Genomic DNA, 14,058 nt, shown 5'->3' with positions numbered 1-14,058 from the left:
AAGAGGCTGCATGATAAGAGATGGAGGGAATCACTGTGCACACGGACTGATTATCTTGAAAGGATTGTGTTTGATTCACTAAAAATAAACACATTTCACTGTTGCATAGAGAGCGTGATTCATGGAATGTTAATTTCATGCAACATTATTTCATTTTTACTTGTTAGGTTTAACATTTAATGTGTGGTCTTAAAACACTATTTTTTGTTTTGAGAGTAAGTGTTTTTAAGCAGCACATGGTTTAAGTCACTTTAGCACTTGTGTTTTTTAAGTGCAGCTGTTTAGTTATTGGTGGGCGTGTGTCCGGACAAGTCTGATCATTGGAGGAGAATACACTGAGTTCCCAGCATAGCTAGAGAACTGACCACAGTGTACACTCCTGCTTAGTATGGTCACTTTTTAATAGGAAAGCAAGGAGTCTGGCAGGAACACCAGGGATTTCACATAGAGGAAGCAATACAAAGAGAACAGGATGCTTTCTCATACAAGTATATGGTACAGCAGGCATATATCGGAAATGAAGTGTTGGAGTAACAAACGCGTTAAGTTGCTGTACTAAATTATTTAGTTTAATCAAACTTGAGCATTCGAATGCATATTTGCTATGAAAAATAATTGTATAGTCAAATGTAATCTTTCTTGGAACTCTTAGATTCCCCATTGACTTATTACTGCCCGATTAAATCTATTGTATGTCGCTAGACTGTTTTTCTATGTATTGTTTTCATGTTCTCCTGTCTAATAATAACCATAACCATTATGCCCAAAACCCTTCGGTTACTCTTTGATATCTTAGCATTCCACCTTTGTAGATTATGGTTCTTCGGACTGCAGTTCTTTATTACCTTTTTGTTCAGTATGTTCACTACCTATATAACCACAACACAAAAAAAGGTTTACAAAGTAGTGTGGAAAGAATAGACAACCAAAACATGGAAAAACATTGCCTATATAATCACAACACACAATGTATCTAATTTTTTTTGGTTAACTATTCTTTCCACACTACAGTGTACATTTCTTTTTCCTTTCCTATATAACTTTGATAAGACTCCATAAAAACGATTTAAACAAAACATATTTTTTTCTTTTTGTATGTTTAGGCAGTGGCTTCCAAAGTCAAAAATGGTTCCTCTTGGGATAGAAGAAACCATTGACAAATTGAAGATGATGGAAGGGCGTAACTCGAGTATTCGGAAGGCTGTCAGAGTTGCTTATGACCGTGCTTTGAACCATTTAAGCAGAGTTCAAGGAGAATCCGTTAGTGACTTTAGCGATATTGACTGATGAAGGTGCTACTGAGACACACCATGCCTCATGTACTCTTAAGCTTTATCTCTGACCTCTTCCTCTGAAAGAATGTACTGAAAATACAATTCCTAATCTCTGAAAGGTGAAGATATTATTTGTAAAGGAGCATGAAGCTATTGCTGCCCCTTGGATGACTTTACTTTATAGTTGATTGGAGGAGCTTCCACTAAAGCATTCTGTTTATAGTGTTCATATTGTGTACATAATTGTATATTGGGAAACACTTAACTTATTCTCACTCTGACGTAGTAATTCCTACCAGGTGAACACCTGTTAAAACAGTTTTTTATTTGCTCTAAAATTAGATGTATAATTGTAATTTTTTAAGTTTAAAAAGGGTTGAGCCTTAGCACCACTTTACATAATGACAAAACGTTTTGTAAGACTTCGCTAGATTGGAAAATAGCTATGTTTAAAATATATTTAATGTACTGCTACCTAGCTTATCCATTTTTCATATTTTGACTACTGTAATTAAGCATTTTAAATGATGTACTTACCATTGCAAAGAGTACAATGTGCTTTACATATAAACTGTTTTTTATTTTACCAGGACATTGGGAGAATCTTTTGGCCTTAAGTTCTTAAAGCTAGAAAATATTATTCATTTTTCTTCCTTTATAGAGTTTTTTTTTTTTTTTTTTTTTTTTTTTTTTTATTGGTGGAAAAGTGAACCCTGCCTTTTAGTAGCAGTGAGGAGTCTCTCCCTAATAAAATTATTTCTACAGGCATTTGCTTCTAAAATCTGTAAGGAATGGCTGAAGAATATCTAACATTATCATGTCACTAACGTATGAAACAAATGGCACTCCAGTGTAAACTACATTGTATCGTATGGTTGCGATAATTTGCACAAAGTTGAAGCACTGCATGATGAGTACTGCGCAATTGATTGCCACTACATGATGCACCATAAACTATTATTTCCACCTATTGGTAATCTGATATCAATCTTCAGCAATCAGTCACTGGCTCCTTTAGTAGCACGATTGAGATACCATAAATTGTCTGTTTAGCTTGGATTATAACAGCGGGACTCTTGTCCTTCCCTAATTCACATTTGCACAGTGAACAAAATCATGTTACCAAAGTATAAACCTATCTGAAAACTCGGGCTTCAGTGTTTCACCTGCAATGGCACTGCAGGCTTAGGTAAGCCTTTAATGAGATTAATATTTAGGATGCCATGGCAGGCACAAACTTTTGAAAGTGATAGTTCTCTGACTTGCAATTCCCTCTGAATCTGTGACCTAAAAGGAATTTACTGAACAGGAGTCATGGCTTCATTTGTTGTTTGCTTTTTTTCAGGTCATTGATTTAGATGGTATTGATGCCACAAGCAGCTTTAGAGAGTGCTCAACCATGGCAGCCTACAAAGATTTCTTCAAATGAAAATGAAACTGTTACCTGTAAAGTACTGGTGGTACAGCAGATCATGTTAACAGTTCACTATTCATTTGGAGTGCAAAACCCCTTTAGAGCTCCCATATAGAAGTCTTTCCATATAAATAAAAAAAATGTTTATTTAAGAAACCATATGTATTTGTGGTGTCATAAGATGCAGTCTGCTAAAAAGTATTCCAAAAATAGCAGAACATGTTCAAGCTGTATTATCGCGTTCAAAATTGTCGCACTCAACTGCAGCCCAAAGTTTTTTTTGTTTTTTTTTTTTTCTTATGCTCCCTTTATTTTTAAGACCTTTTTCATGTTTTAAATATTTTTAAAATTTTTGAAATAAGGGTGTTTCTGGCACATTGTTCCCTTTAAAGATCCACTACCTTTATCCCATAGATTTTATTTTTTTTATAAACATAAATATATATAAATTTAATTATATATGTGCCTGGGTTGTTTTTGTTTAAAATTTTAATTTGCTTTAAGCTAAGAATTTAATTTTGTCAATGTATTAACATGTATTTTATATTGCAGGCACATAAATTTCAACATGGTTTCAAGGAATATGCATCAAAATCTGTTAAATAAAAATGCCTTGTTTTCTTTTTTTTTTTTTATGGAAATGGGTTTAGGTAACCTGTTATAATTTAGCAAAGCTTGGTAGCAATAGAACCTTTGGATACATTTTGTATGGTACATGTGATGTATATAGAATTAGTACTTTATTTTTATTTCTAAGACCTAAAGCATTATGTTAGGGACATGTATGATGGGTTTCCAAAGCTGCATTTTTATATTAAAATAAAAAAAGTCAGGTTTTTGATGTACTTGTGCATCCTGGTGCATTTATTAGTTTGTGTATAAGCACTATTTTTCTGATAATTAAACTTGAGAACAACAAAAGTGTTTGCCAATAATATTGGTGTAACAGTTGCTTTTTCAAAACTAAAAGTAGTCACTTATCCACTACTGCTTACATGAGAAAATAAGACATGTCTCCTTTTTTTAAAAAAAGCTTCAATTACAATGTATTTGCTACTTATACAGTGGTGCAAAACAAGTGTTTTTTTTTTTTTTTTTTTCTTTTCATGGAAATTGACCTTTCTCTTCCTATTAATGCCATGATTTAATTTTTTGGGGGTGTGTAGGGGGGGTTGTTGAGTAGAAGCTTCAGTAGGGCCTCATGTACACACAGACTATGTTGACCACCGGCTGAGGAAAAACTCAAAACGCAGCAAAATTGTGTTGCGTTTTTGCCACCGGGGGTCAAGACGTTCCCATCCTGAACGTGATTCTTCTGCGTTCAGGAGAGGGAGGTTGAACCTTCCCTAACAGCAGCTTCTAAACTCTTGCAGAAGCCTAAAAAGAAGCAAAAAGCGCTCTGGTCAGGAAGGGGGTAAATTCTTCCGGGGCTGAAGTGGTTAACATGTATATGTAAAATGTCAAATCACCCTGGATGGCAAGAAATTATCAAAGTTGTATTACTTGTTGATCCTTCAAGTAGATCTGTTATTTTTTCCTCAATAACAGACTAACCTGTCCAGAAATAATGAGTTACAGCTGTGGCAAACAATATTAACACTGCGGAGGGTGCTCACAACAGTCACCTCTTAGCCATATGGTTTAATCGAGTTGTCAGGCTCCTGTAGACTTCAACAAAATGGTGGCTGTCTGCACACAGACACCTAGTCCCTGTTGCATAAATGTTAATGAGATGGGTAAAAGATGGCTTCTGCTGCTTTTCTCAGTCTGTAGAGAACTCCTCAGATGTGTTTCACTTTTTTTGAGTTTTGGGTGATCTCTCTGAAGAGTTCTCTACAGGTGAACAGGATCTTTTACACATCTCATTCAGATGCAACAGGGTGTTGGTGTGCAGACTGTCATCATTTTGTTGAATTTGTGTTCTGTATTAAATGTCGATTTATACATTGACACACCGCCTTGATTCAGCCCGTCTGAACAGTATGGTCACCTGGCACAATTCACAGGCAGCTTAAGTATTCAATAAGACAGTTGAATCCAATACATTTTTACTTTAGATAATTGCAATACAGAGGCAGTTTCCAGTCATTTGAAGTGTAAGAAACCACTGACTTCCCTAAGCCTTAAGTCGACATACATAAAAACAATAGTAAACTGATGCAGTTCATACAACAGTAAAAAATACATTTAGGTGTGACCGAACACCCCCTGCCTGAAATCTTTAGACCTAAAGAATGGCTTGGCCATGGACCTTAAAAACAAAAGCAGGAGAACATGAAAACATATACACAAAAAAGCCTGAACTTTGGGATAATTTTTGACATGTAACAGGTATAAGTGAATAAGTCTCCCTTGTTGATCTGAAGGAATCCTGGATGATTCTGTGCTCAAGAACCATTGCTTTCAACCTGTGAAGTGGTGGATGTCTTTGAAGACCGGGGTGGAAGAATTGGAGGAATTTTTTAGGTCACTGACTGCTACTAAAATTCCTGCTGTTTTGTTTTTCGGCCATGTCCGCTTGGATCTTGGTAGATTGATCTGTGGCCGAATTGAAGCTTAGGCCACGCATTCTTTACAGTGGTGAAGAATCAGTTAATGGGACTAAAGCCTAGTACACATGGGCCAAATGTCGGGCGACATCGGCCAGTTCAATAAAAATGGTGAGCTGTATTAGATTTCCACCAGACATATCGTTTGGTGTTGAGGCCAAATCGTTAAATTTTAGTTTCTTCTGACCATAACACCTTTTTCCATGTGACCTCAGAATCTTCAAGGTACATTTAAGGTGGTCAGATGAGTCAGCACACAGCAAAAACGACCACACAGTGGTTGAAGATGAAAAATGTGAATGTCCTTGCATGGCCTAGTCAGAGCCCAGACTTGAACCCCATTGAAAATCTGTGGAATGACTTGAAGACTGCAGTCCTCAAATGGTCACCATCAAATTTAACTGTACTTGAGCAGTTCTGCAACGAGTGGGCAAATATTCCAGATTTAGTAGAGACATACCCCAACAGCTTAAAGGCTGCCATTAAAGCAAAAGGTGGTCCAACAAAATACTGCCATAAGGGGGGTAATCTTTTTTTTACAACTCAGTGATTCTGCTATTGGTTTTTTTTTTTCCCCGGACATGTTGGTGTTATATCTTTCACTTGGATGTTATAGGTTGCACTGAGTAAATACAGCTGGATAAAACAAAAACCGTGTCTGTCTTCATTTCAGGTGATTTTTTTTTTTTTCTATACCTACTGGCGTAAGGATTTCCTCTGCCATTAGATTCTTGATTGCATCAGACATATTTTAACGCTTTTTTATTTTTTTCTCTGAAAGCCCTTCCATTACATAGCTTAATGTATTTAGATATGATTGTCAGAGGTGACTGCTCATTGCTCCCTCTGCCATGATCTGATGCAGGTGTAAGATCTTTGGTGGATGTGAAGTCTTGCTTAAATGGGCCTCAATGTAAGGCTGATACAAGCTTGTCCCATTCTGAACACTTAACTGTAGCCATGCAGTCTCTGGCAAAAGTGTAACAGCGGAAGCAAATATAATGTTTCTTTAGAAACTCCTTGTGTTCTTTGAAGAGCTTTCCTTTGAAGGCACAACACAGTTTCTGAGATGATGAGGTTTGTTATGCTTGAGACAGAGTTGATATACCAGAATTGGTTGAGAATAAAGCTCACCAGATGCTGTTGCCATTCACGCTTGTGTCTGGCAAAATCGCTTAAGTGTTAAATCGAAGAGCTATTAATGGACACCTAATTCCATCCACATAGTAGGGATTGCACTCCACATATAGGGATAAAAGCGAAGACAAAGCCTCCAATAGTGTAAAATGCCTTAAGGTAGCTAGTTTATCTAAAAATTATTGCACGTACATTGATTAAAAATCACACATGCCTTCATAATGTTAAACTCATTAGGGCCCGGTGACACTGTGCTGTGATCTCACCGCTCCACTCGCACGTACCAGTCTCCGTCCTGGCATCAGAGTTTAGTTGCCGTGTAGCTGCAAACTTAACGCATTTCGTCACATTTCCGACTTCCTCACAGGGATTGGCGGCACAGCAACAAAGCTAAAGTATCCTCCTCCCTAAGTTGGCCCATAGCATATTCTTTCAACTCAACATCAAGTGCATGTAAGCACATACAATATTTTCTGTCTACTTCATTAACCTATTAGTGTCTGACTTCAAATACTAATCATTGTGCAGTCAGTAACAGTGTATCCTAATAGATACCAATGGCGACTAGTCAATACGGCCAATACATAGAGCAACAAATCCCACCTTGAAGTTGCTGCATCATCCTTATGTGCAATTAACCCCGCACTTGCTGGATAGAAGAAAAAAGAAACGCAACCATTGCGAGGGGAACATTGAATAACAGAATCTTACTGTCAAAAAATATACCAGTTATACCAGCCAATGATATATCAGTATCTAATATTTAAATTACTCACTGACTGCAAATCTAAAGGTTAGAGGAGTGATACTCATGCTTTTACAGCAAGATTCATCTACATATACACATTAATATACATTTTCTCTAACATTAATTACTTCAAAGATAATTAGAAAAATATATATTTAAAAATATATCTATTGAAAGAAAAATACCTTCAGTAAGAACCCAGTATATCCAACCTATTTGTAATAATCACAGATAAAGCAGTTTTATATCAAGATCGATGTTTAACCTTTCAGGGCTCCTCGTCTGTAATAGATGGATCCACTTTGTTTCCCTCTTAGAGAAGGGAACCCTAATGCTATTTGACCCCCCTTCATGATGGGAAGACCCTTTCAACACCCCAAAATTGGATGGTGGAAGGCTCCCTAGCATGATGGCGTCTGATATGTTCTGAGGCCCTGTGGTATCTGTATCCTTTTATTATATTTGTCACATGCTCGCCAGTTCTTACTTTGAGACCTTGGAGCGTCCTATATACATCAGTCCACAAGAGCAGACTAGTGCATATATGACATGAGTCGTGTCACATGTTATGAGATCAGTTATTTCATAATCACGACCAGTTTGGTGAGAATGAAAGGATGATCGTCTCCTATCATTATTCCTAGCATGGTGACATGCTTACATTTCCCAAACACTTTTTTTGTTTATTTCTACCCAGCAAGTGTGGAGTTAATTGTACATAAGGATGGTGCAGCGGCCTCAAGGTGGGGTTCGTTGCTCCATGTATTGGCCGTATTGCCTGGTCGCAATTGGTATCTATTAGGATACACTGTGATGGATTGTGCAATGGTTAGTATTTGAAGTCAGTCACTGTAACGACACCCCGAGTATGAAAGGGGTTAAAGTGGTTTAAGACATTCCATTTCCGAACACAAAGGCAGCTACCGAACACTTCAATCAGCCGAACAAGGAACCCATACAAATAATTCTCCCCTCAAGTACAAGACAAGATGCTCCGTCTTGAGATTCAAGCAGGAATCAGACTCCTTTATTATCACACATGGACACAACAGATAAAATAACTGAGACTCTTTACCCCCACCCTTGGAAAAGAGGGTGGGTTAAACTGTCCAATGACAATGGACACACAGGTCAGGTGTGTTTTAATGTCTCATCAGTACAGAGTCTTAGCAGGGAGAGCTGTTGGAGGAATCCCCCCTCCCTCCATAGAGATACACATCCTGTGATCCAAAGCAAACAGACACAATAGAACATTGGAATACAGTCCCACCCCAAACTAGCACAGCAAATAGTACACAACACAATGAGACAGCACACATTATATATACAGCATTTAGCACAGATCATAGTGGGGTTCTCATTCACCTTGTGCCCCTATTAGTGACTCCCATTGCAATGGCATATCCAGGGTCCCCAGAGTCTGTGTTTTGGGGGACATGGACCTGAATCTAAAGTAATGCCACCTCAAGGGTCCCCAGGCATACAGCTCACAAAGAGCACCGTTCCCCCAAATGCCAGGGCCCATAATCAGTTGGCAAGAGACTGGCATTCAGTCTCCTCCAAAAGCCTCTGTCACAGTCACTAATAGGTTAATGGAGTAGATGGACAATATCGTATGTGCTTACATTTACTTGATGTTGAGTTGAAAGAATATGCCATTAGCCAGTTTAGGGAGAAGGATACTTTAGCTTTGTTGCCGAGCCATGTCGTCACCCCCTGTGACGAAGTCTGAAGTAACGAAATGTGTTGGAAACTATACTTTGATGCCGGGATAGTCTGGTGGCATGCGAGGGAAGGAGCGGTGAGATCGCGGTACAGTATCACCCAGCACGAATGAGATTAACATTATGAAGCCTTATTTGCTTTTTATTCAATGTACGTACAATACTTTAAATAAACTAGCTACCTTTAAGGTATTTTACACTATTGGAGGCTTTGTCTTCACTTTTATTCCTACATGTGGAGTGTGAACCCTACTATCTGGATGGAATTAGGTGTCCATTAACAGCTCTTCGATTTAACACTTAAGCGATTTTGGCAGACACAAGCGTGAATGGCAACAGTATCTGGTGAGCTTTATTCTTAACTGCTTCACTACCTGCCCCTTGTCATATGATGTCTGCAGATGGGATCTCCCATCCTGGGCGGGCGTCATATGATGTCCTCGGCTTCCCGGCGGTATAGGGGACGCGTGCGCCCGCCGTGTCACTGAGGAGCCGATGCGCGTGTCCGGTGGCGGCTTTGTCTGCCGGGCACTCGCGATCGCTCGTGACAGAGCAGGAACGTGGATCTGTGTGTCAGGGGAGAAGAGACAGATCGTGTGTTCCTAGTATATAGGAACACCGAACGGTCTTCTCGCCTAGTCAGTCCCATCCCCCCACAGTTAGAATCACTCCCTAGGTAACACATTTAACCCCTTGATTTCCCCCTAGTGTTAACTCCTTCCCTGCCAGATACAGTAATCGGTGCATATTTATAGCACTGATCGCTGTATAAATGTCAATGGTCCCAAAATAGTGTCAAAAGTGTCCGTGCAATGTCACAGTCATGATAAAAATTGCAGATCGCCGCCATTAATAGTAAAAAAAATAATAAAAATGCCATAATCCCCTATTTTGTAGGCGCTATAACTTTTGTGCAAACCAATCAATATACGCTTATTGCGGGGTTTTTTTTACCAAAAATATGTAGAGGAATACATATCGGCCTAAACTGAGGAAAAAATGTGTTTGTTTTTTTTTAATTTGGGATATTTATTATAGCAAAAAGTAAAAAATATTGTTTTTTTCAAACTTGTCGCTCTTTCTTGTCTTTGGGGAAAAAATTATAACAATTTCATTTGGGTACAGTGTTGCATGACCACACAATTGTCATTCAAAATGTTACAGCGCTGAAAGCTGAAAATTTACCTGGGCAGGAAGGGGGTGAAAATGCCCGGTATTGAAGTAGTTAAGGGAGCTGAAGTGGCACTTATTACTGTGGTGGAGGATTATTGGTGGTGTGACATCTGTCTGTTGCACTTATCTATCACATTTGAAGGGATTGGAATCTATAATTTCCTTTGGACACTGAATTTATTATGGAAACTGAATTATATATTTTTGGACAGTTTATTATTATTTGAGCACTACTGTGAAATGTATGTTTTGTGATATATATTTTTCACCTTTTTTGCTTTTTCGTTTTCGGTATAAGTAGCAGCACTTGTGTTATATTTTACTTTTATTTTCTACGCGGTTCTTAGCGCAGTGCGCATATATATTTATAATTCTTGGCTCTGCCTAAGGCTCCATTCACACCTAGGCGTTTCTGTTTTACAGGTGTTTTTGCAGCGTTTTTGTACAGGCGTTTTCAAGGTTAAACATTCACCTAAGTAAAAGAATTAAAACGCCTGTAATCTGCCAAAAAAGAAGCTCCTGTACTTTTTTGAGCGACGGGCGTTTTGCTTTAGGCGACAGAATGTTCAGATGTGAACAGGGGCCATTGAAATGAATGGGATTTGTCTTGTTGGGTGTTTAAGTGTTTTTAGAGCTGAGCCTTAGAGCAGAAAAACACCTAGGTGTGAACAGAGCCTAAAGCCTCGTACACACGGTACGATTGTAGGCCAACCGAGCGTCTGATTTTTGTCAAAAGGGCGTGTGCCAGGATCTTGTCTTCCATACTAACAGTATACAATTGTGCCACAAACGTAGTGACGTACTACGAGGAATTTCAGCTCTTGAGTGCCACCCTTTGAGCCCCTTCTGCTAATTTCATGTTTGGTGAGCATTGATTCCGATCATTCATGTTTGTACTTTCGACTTTTGTGTGACGGATTTGTGTACTGACCATACGAAAAGCTGCTGTCAGACCGTTGTCCGCCGAAAATTTACTAGCCTGTCATCCAACATTTGTTGGCCGAAAATGTGACAACAATTGTCAAAAGGAGTGTACGAACAGTAAGATTTTAGGACAACAGTCTGTCAACAGCCAATCCCCTGCCAACAATCGTACCGTGTGTACAAGGTTTAAGTCTGGTGAACTTTGTAATGAAGGAGAAAAGTGGAAGGGCTGCTCCTTGTATTTGGAGCTAATTTTTGCCAAGCTTTCTTTTTTAGGACATGTTTGCTACGACTGTGGTCACACCATGTGTAGTGTCTAGATAGCTGAGACTGGTAGACAGGTGTTCTTTTGTGATTTCCTGCCAGAAGACCTTTGCTTAATTCCTAGGGTCTAAGGTGGGGTGGAAGATCATGGACCAAAGGATCCTGAGGAGCTGTCCAGTGGTCTCTGCTAAAGCTCAGTGTCCACCGAAGAAAGGAGGGAGTGGAGAGAGCATTTATAGTGTAGTAGATTAATTGGGAAACTAGGATAAAATGCTTCCACCATAAAAGGAAAAAAAGATCAAAATGGGCTTACAACTGTTGAGGCTGCAGCCACCCAGCAAGGGGGGAAAACGTGGCCTTCCTAGTGCACGGGTGGAGAAACCCATCTCTATACAGGGTCAGTGTGGTCACTCTCTATGTCTTGGGCATTCTCTTCCTGCGTGCTCTGTGGGGTTTTCAGGTTGGTGAATGAATTGGTAAGAAGAGTTGGCACATTCATGGATCGAAATTGCAATCCATGTATGGTTGCCTTAAGTCTGCTGGTTTAATAAATATATTTTTACTATATGCCACCCTTGATTTGGCCCTCCAAGTTACTCATTTGGGCCCCTTTGAAATATTAATTACCCACGCCTAGGCTAAATGATTGGGTCAGAGCATCTCCAAAACTGCAGCTCTTGTGGGATTTTCACAGTGTGCAGTGTTCAGGACCTACCAAAAGTGGTCCAAAGTAGGAAAATTGTTGACGGGGTCATGGACAGCCAAGGCCCATTGATGCATGTGGGAAGTGAAGGCAGGCCTGCGTAGTCTGATATAGAACAGTGCAGACCGGTCAGGTGCCCATACTGATCACAGCCAAAAGCATGTTCAATGAGCACGTTGGCATCAGAACTGGACCACAGGAGCAATGGAAGAAGATGGCCTGGTCTCATGATTTTAATAATGGTTTGAGGAACCCAACAATGAGTTTGAGGAGTTATATATAAAGAAAAGTAATTTTGCGCTAACCATACAAAAATAAGAAATGTGCTGCTGCTCGTGTTAGTCAATAAATACAAGGACCCAAAAATTATTTAGCATATAGTGTAACAAGCGCGCATCATAAATTAGTTTGAGGAGTTGACTTGGCCTCCAGATCTCAATCCAATCTAGCATCTGTGTGAAGTGCTGGAGAAACAAGTCCAACCCATGGAAGCCCCACCTCGCAACTTGTAGGCCTTATAGAATTGGCCACTGATGGTTTGGTGCCAGATACCACAAAATACTTTCAGAGTTTGACTTCATGCCTCGAAACTTTATGGTCTATGTTCATTATGTTATGGCTTATCGGTGTATATACTAAATCAAAGCTTCCCCTTACATGCAGCTTATAACCAATCTTATATCCACTTTTTTTTAAATCATTCAAGTAGAGATCTAGCAAGAGGAAGTCCTGTTTTCTAAATGGGGTAGGCTTGAACTCAGCATGTTTCACAGCTTACTATTGTGGCTTATTTAAGAGATTAATGGAGCTAAATTTTATAATGGCTCACAAGACAAAGAATACAGACAGGTCTTGTATTTCTTCTTATCCTGTAGTTCTCTTTAAGTGTCAAAGGAGACTTAACTACATTAGAGCTAACGGATACCTCTACCTGATGCTTAGCGTTTGCCTTTAACAGATGTACAGATTACTGACACATTGTACAATTGTTAGCAGTGTAGCTATTTGTGTGCATTCACAAGTAATGCAGAAAATAAATGTTTGTGCAGAGCAGGAGCTAAACGCAGTCTATCACAGCACAGCAATTCCAACAGCAGAGATAATTCTAGAATCAAGTTCTTGTAATTCCCCAAGCAAATTCAATAGGCAGAAAAATAGGATTTTTATAACAGCTTACTTGTAAAATCCTTTTCTTCACGGGACACAGAGCCATAGTAATCACTATGTGGGTTATAGGCCACCTTCAGGTGCTGGACACTGGCACACCCTAAACAGGAAGTTCCCTCCCTATATAACCCCTCCCATACCAGGAGTACCTCAGTTTTGTAGCAAAGCAATACACGTGTATACTAGAAAGAGGGGTGGGACCTCTTTGTCCTGTGATGTACTTCAAAAGAGAAGGATTTTACAGGTAAGCTGTTATAAAAATCCTATTTTCTTTAATCGTACATCACGGGACACAGAGCCATAGTAATCACTATGTGGGATGTCCTATAGCAATGCCAACTGAGGGGAGGGAGACACAACAGAATTAAGGCAACATGAGACTAGAGGAGTTATACTGCTGCCTGCAGCACACTACGCCCAAAGGCGATATCCTCATCCCTTTTTACATCCACCTGATAGAATCTGGTAAATGTATGGATTGAAGACCAAGTTGCGTTTTGATTTGAAATCTGCCTCTTTAAACCATAAGCTTGAACAATTACTTGTCGAATCCATTTAGAAATAGTAGATTTTGTTACTGCCTGTCCTCTTTTAGGACCTTCAGGCAATACGAACAAAACATGTTTTCCGAATATGATCAGTCACCTTTAAGTAGACTTTGACATCAAGAGAATGTGGTGATTGTTCTTCCATAGAACAGGGTTCTGGAAAAAATAAAGGTGAAAAGTTAGGATGAGGACGCAATACTACCTTACCCTTGTGAACAATAATAATATGGCTCTTTACAAAAAAGAGCAGCCAATTCTGATACCCTTCATGCAGCTGATATGGTTACCAGAAAAAATAGTTTCCTTGTCAAGAATCAGCTGAAACCAAACAGCCAAACCGTTAAATTTAGCATTTGTAAGGTAAAATGGAATACCGGACCTTTGCGAGAGAAGGTATGGACGTGGTGGTAGGGTCCATGCGACCCCTACCACC

At 39.2% G+C, this 14,058-nt stretch overlaps 1 protein-coding gene across 2 annotated transcripts in view; it reads left to right on the top strand.

Annotated features, from left to right (window-relative positions):
- BRD1 (bromodomain containing 1) overlaps nucleotides 1-3,533 on the top strand; it is a 106,161-nt gene extending 102,628 nt beyond the window's left edge. For both annotated transcript variants that reach the window (XM_073619722.1, XM_073619721.1), the window contains exon 13: nucleotides 1,104-3,533. In XM_073619722.1, coding sequence (XP_073475823.1) covers nucleotides 1,104-1,287 — 184 coding nt within the window. In that variant the 3' untranslated portion in view covers nucleotides 1,288-3,533. The remainder of the gene's footprint in view (nucleotides 1-1,103) is intronic.
- The last annotated feature ends 10,525 nt before the right edge of the window (nucleotides 3,534-14,058 follow it).

This window comes from Aquarana catesbeiana, linkage group LG03 (assembly GCF_042186555.1).
Source record: "Aquarana catesbeiana isolate 2022-GZ linkage group LG03, ASM4218655v1, whole genome shotgun sequence".
Lineage (NCBI taxonomy): Eukaryota > Metazoa > Chordata > Amphibia > Anura > Ranidae > Aquarana > Aquarana catesbeiana.
The sequence above is the reverse complement of the archived record's forward strand: the minus strand, read 5'-3'. Positions and strand labels throughout refer to the sequence as shown.